This window comes from Entelurus aequoreus, linkage group LG22, assembly GCF_033978785.1.
Source record: "Entelurus aequoreus isolate RoL-2023_Sb linkage group LG22, RoL_Eaeq_v1.1, whole genome shotgun sequence".
Lineage (NCBI taxonomy): Eukaryota > Metazoa > Chordata > Actinopteri > Syngnathiformes > Syngnathidae > Entelurus > Entelurus aequoreus.
In genome coordinates this window covers 27,758,195-27,763,858 of record NC_084752.1, presented here as the reverse complement: position 1 = coordinate 27,763,858, position 5,664 = coordinate 27,758,195, and the positions used below count along the sequence as shown (strand labels likewise).

The window sequence follows — 5,664 nt, the reverse complement described above, 5'->3', positions numbered from 1 at the left end:
TATATATATATATATATATATATATATATATATATATATATATATATATATATATATATATATATATGTATATATATAGATGTATATGTCTGTATATATATGTGTATATATACTGTATACCGTAATTTCCGGACTATAAGCCGCACCCGACTATAAGCCGCACCAGCTAAATTTAGGGGAAAATACAGATTGCTCCATATATAAGCCGCACCCGACTATAAGCCGCAGGGTTTTGATGTGTAATTACCGTAGTATATAGGGGTTCCTGCTACCACGGAAGGGATTGTCGGGACAGAGATGACTGTTTGGGAACGCAAAGCGTCCCATTTATTAACAATAAATCTTTCAATCATTCAATCAAACTTTCACATCTTTGACATGGCGAACAGCATTCGTGCAGAGTACAAATAATACAACGGTGCAAAGTAATACAAAGTGCTCGCCTGTACGTTATCAAAATAACCAGCCTACCGGTATATGAAAAGTCAGTCTTTAATCATTGTGTCATCGTCTTCCTCCTGCGTACTAAAACCACCGAAATCCTCTCCGTCGGTGTCGGAGAAGAACAGGCCGTAAATAAGCCGCACCGTTGTATAAGCCGCAGGGACCAGAACGAGGGGAAAAAGTAGCGGCTTATAGTCCGGAAATTACGATATATATATATATATATAGGCAAGGTTTCTGTGGTTTATCCATTATACAGTCGTCAATACCGGGGTAGAGTGGAATATACGTTAGGTCACCAAAAAAACATTATATATTTTTATATAATAATATAAAATATCATGATATTACAAAATAAAAAATTATTTTAAAAAAATCCCCTGAAGAGCAGGGAAACCTGCGAAACAGGATTGTAGGGATGAAATGAAACATTTCGGGAGAACATCCGCACCGTAACACAACATAAACACAACAGAACAAATATCCAGAACCCCTTGCAGCACTAACTCTTCCGGGACGCTACAATATACACCCCCCGCTACCCCTTACCCCCCACCTCAACCTCCTCATGCTCTCTCAGGGAGAGCACGTCCCAAATTCCAAGATGCTGTTTTGAGGGGTGTTAAAAAAAATAATGCACTTTGTGACTTCAATAATAAATATGGCAGTGCCATGTTGGCATTTTTTTCCATAACTTGAGTTGATTTATTTTGGAAAACCTTGTTACATTGTTTAATGCATCCAGCGGGGCATCACATCAAAATTAGGCATAATAATGTGTTTATTCCACGACTGTATATATATCGGTATCGGTTGATATCGGAATCGGTAATTAAGAGTTGGACAATATCGGAATATCTGATATCGGCAAAAAAGCCATTATCGGACATCTCTAATTTTCACCGTCGCATGCAACATCCTACTGTCATTCGCTTCTACTCTTTCCGTCTCCCACCACACACATTATTGACAATTCTGTTACTTAGTACAAGAAGTGTAAACTTTGAGTCTTTAGTTCGCAAACAACACTCACCACATGCCTTCATGGCATCATAACATTAACAATGTTAGGTTTATACTTTGCTTGCTTTGGCAAAAAAAAAAATACATCAATAACAGAATCGACCATTATTTGTGAATGCTTTATTTGATGATTTGTATTATTTGCACTGTTGAGATGCACAGGTCAGCATCTTCCATCCTTGACAATCAAAATGTTCTCCTTTGTAGTGCTATAGAGAGAAAACACAAAACACATTTCAACGTTGCTTGAATACACTTCACAAGATAACTAAATGTATAATATACATTATATATTATTTTTATAATGTTTACTACCTAAGATATAATGACTATGAAGGGGAAATGTTAAGTAACAAAAATAAACATCAGCAGTTTTGTTAAATGCAGGATTTACTCAAAATACTAAATACAAAAAGAAAAAACACACACAATTATGATATATTGCAATAATGATCTAGTAATCAGAACTGACTTTGATCAAGAGTGCAGAATAGTCACCACTGATTTTGAATTGTCTCCACAAAGTTGCAATTTGAACCCTTTTTCTGTCTGTCTTTTCTTCTCAGAAAGTGCTGGTTGTGTGTTTGTGTGTGCGTGTGTATACTCACTGTCTTTGGACGCAGAGCATACACTCGTTGCTGTATGTTGCTCCATCACTCCCGCACAAAGGCTCATAGCTCGAGGTGCATATCAAGAATTCATTTAGATTTGAACAGGATGGCTGGCAAAAACAAGCAAAAATTGACAGTAGATAACAAAAACAAAAATTGAATACTCGAGGAACTACATTTTTTTAAAATATAATTATAATGTCAATGTACTTCAGTTTGAATTAAATTTTAATTATGCATGCCATAGTGCAATCATTTAGTGTGCAATATTTATAATTTATTGTTTATTACTCATTTCTAGGTTTTCATTGTTTTTCATTGCATGTTACTTGTGTTACTCAATGTACAATCTGCACCTCAAACACAAAATGTCCCTATTTTGGGATGGATAAAGTCCATCCTATCCTAGCTTATCCTAAATAAAAAGCAGAAAAAAATATGGGATGTGGTGTGGCCGCAATGTGGCAAGGCAGGACTGTATTCAAAACTACTCTCAAAAGGATTTAATGTAGTTCACAACTGACAACTACAACTACATTGTCAGATATATTGTTAATAATCATTGTAAATAAAGCTCTTCTTTTGGATCTTGGTATTTTATACTGCATCCTCATGTTGTGGGTATAGACTGTATATAATGTATGTATATATCCATATATAAGTATATATGAAGTGTTAATTTGTTAAAATGTTTTTAATATTATATATATATATATATATATATATATATATATATATATATATATATATATATATATATATATATATATATATATATATATATATATATATATATATATATATATATATATATATATATATATATATATATATATATATATATATATATATTATATACATAGTGTACATATGCATATGTATGTGTGTATATATATACATATACAAATATACATATATACACACACACACACATATATATATATATATATATATATATATATATATATATATATATATATATATATATATATATATATATATATATATATATATATTTAGAAAGATTTAGATTTATTTTTCAATAAACAGCATGTCACCTCTCTCCCGTTTCCCGAGTTCGTCGTATCTGTAAAAGCAGAAATTGTTATTAAAACTCTAGTCATTGAATTTACACGTCGTGAATTTCAACCTAACAGTAAATGTATCAAAAGGACAACAGGATTAATAAAATACACATTTTAAATAGCCCTGCGATGAGGTGGCGACTTGTCCAGGGTGTACACCGCCTTCCGCCCAAATGCAGCTGAGATAGGCTCCAGCGACCCCCCGCGACCCCAAAAGGGACAAGCGGTAGAAAATGGATGGATGGACATTTTAAATAAAACATGTATTTTTTGTCTACCTGCAGCCACACAGATTAGCAGAAGTCCCAACAGAAAACATTTCCCAGTCATGATGGCACACTGGCACTGACTGTCTCACTGTTGTTTATAAAGGCAACACAGAGGGGCGTGCATGCGATCACTGGAGGTAAATGCAGTGGACAAACCAAAACCCACACACATTTTTTGTTACAATAAACTTAAAAGACACTCCTCTTCTTTTTCAAAGAAGATTATATTTGTTGTATCTTGACACAGCGACTCAAAATGTGCAAACGAATAAAACAACATAATAGGTGAAAAAGTCCAAGTCAAGAGCTTTGTCTTCTTGCACAGTTGTGCATCTAGACCTGCATACCATGCCTTTTTTCTGTATTGGTTAAATCAAGTATTTATATAAAGTAGTGTAAGTATTTAATACAACCTTATAGTCCATTTAAAGTTTGTTTTATGTGTGCATTTTATAACACCTATATAGTTGCATTCCTATGTGTATACTATATCTATATATATATGTATATATCAATATCTATATGTATATTTAATATATATATGTTTTATATATATGTATTTAATATATATATACGTTTTATATATATATGTCATGTTCTGTGGTCATGTTTTGTTTGGTTATGTTCTGTTGGATTTTGGACTCTTTTAGTTCCTGTTTGCGCTCCCTGGTTTGTTTTGTCACCATGACGACTCATTGGTTTCACCTGACTCATTTGGACTCACGCACCTGTCACTAAAAAGGAAGAGACTATTTAAGCCTGTAGTTGCCAGGCAGTCAGCCTGGCGACATTACTCTGTTTTTGCTCTGCCCATGCCATAGTACTCTTGACATTAACATGCTCTGTTTATTCTTGTTCAGAGTTCATGCTGCTCTGCCTACGTCACCGTAAGTGTTTTTGTTTACGACCATATAGTTCAGGCTATGTGTTTACGTTTTTGTTTCCTGTGCCAAGTTTTGTGCCTCCGCTGTGAGCGTTTTTGTTTGTACCCTTTTGTAGTTTTTGAGTGATAAATTAAATCATGTGTTTACCTGCACGCCATGTCCAGTCAAGTTCGTTTGTGTCTCGGGAAAGCAATCCTCGCAGTAATTTGCGAAATAGCCCACGTCTTGACAATATATATATATATATATATATATATATATATATATATATATATATATATATATATATATATATATATATATATATATATATACGTTTGGTCAGGAAAAAACACAGAGGCTATTTCATCTCTACAAGCCTGTTTCGCAGGTTTCCCTGCTCTTCAGGGGATTTTTTAAAATTATTTTTTATTTCATAATATATTTTATATTATTATATAAAAAGATATAATGTTTTTTCCTGACTTAACGTATATTCCACTGTACCCCGGTATTACATACACACATATATATATATATATATATATATATAGTACATTTTTATATACTTTTTTTTTTTCATTTTAGCCACCAACAATCATTATATCATTTTGTCACGTGTTGTGTGGCTACTTGTTGCTAGGCAGAGTTAGCAGTGCTCAATTATAACCGCCCCAAAACATTTTTACCGACACTGGCACTGGTCAGAGAGCCTACACAGGAACACATTATACCCAACACCTTCTTGCTCTGTATTAAATACATAATTCATATTGTAAGGAAAGAACACTAAACACTACCATCTGCTGGCCGGCTGGAGGCACAGCCATTCTTTGTACTGTATTTAAGCTCGGCAGCCCGATATTATCGGACATCTCTAGTGAAAATGCAAGTTCAAATGCAAGTCACATGGTTTCAACCAGGAAATAAAGAAGTGAAATAGAAAAGAATACATATTTATTGACATTGCGCTTAAAAAGTACAACAAAATTTGCAGATGATAAAAATGGGACCCATTACCTTCCTGCTTGGCACTCAGCATCAAGGGTTGGAATTGGGGGTTCAATCACCAAAAATTATTCCCGGGCGCGGCCACCGCTGCTGCTCACTGCTCCCCTCACCTCCCAGGGGGTGATCAAGGGTGATGGGTCAAATGCAGAGAATAATTTTGCCACACCTCGTGTGTGTGTGTGACAATCATTGGTACTTTAACTTTAACGATTGTCAGAGACCAGGTCCTTCTGAGAGCTTTAACAAGATTTATTCAAAACAGGTCACAGGTTAAAACTACAGCATTGGTCGCAGACAGCAGTCAGCGATCTACTGCCAAGAGGAATGAGCCTCGATCAATAATTCTTCGCTCTTCTTA

General features: G+C 34.3%; 1 protein-coding gene across 1 annotated transcript; it reads right to left on the bottom strand.

The window, feature by feature from the left end:
• Positions 1–1,572: 1,572 nt before the first annotated feature.
• LOC133639274 (probable pancreatic secretory proteinase inhibitor) lies at positions 1,573–3,571 on the bottom strand. Its single transcript, XM_062032475.1, has 4 exons — positions 3,442–3,571; positions 3,137–3,165; positions 2,076–2,188; positions 1,573–1,676 (listed from the first exon to the last, which is right to left on the bottom strand). Exons 1-4 carry the CDS (start codon positions 3,491–3,493, stop codon positions 1,631–1,633), a joined length of 240 nt encoding a protein of 79 aa, XP_061888459.1. The 5' UTR covers positions 3,494–3,571; the 3' UTR covers positions 1,573–1,630.
• Positions 3,572–5,664: the final 2,093 nt, after the last annotated feature.

Bases quoted from the DNA above. Each gene is read 5' to 3' on its own strand.
- LOC133639274 (XM_062032475.1), bottom strand. From the start codon at position 3,493: ATGACTGGGAAATGTTTTCTGTTGGGACTTCTGCTAATCTGTGTGGCT. The intron at 3,166-3,441 runs GTAGACAAAAAA...CTGCTTTTACAG, and splicing joins GCTAATCTGTGTGGCTGCAG to ATACGACGAACTCGGGAAAC. The intron at 2,189-3,136 runs GTGACATGCTGT...TGTTTTTGCCAG, and splicing joins ACTCGGGAAACGGGAGAGAG to CCATCCTGTTCAAATCTAAA.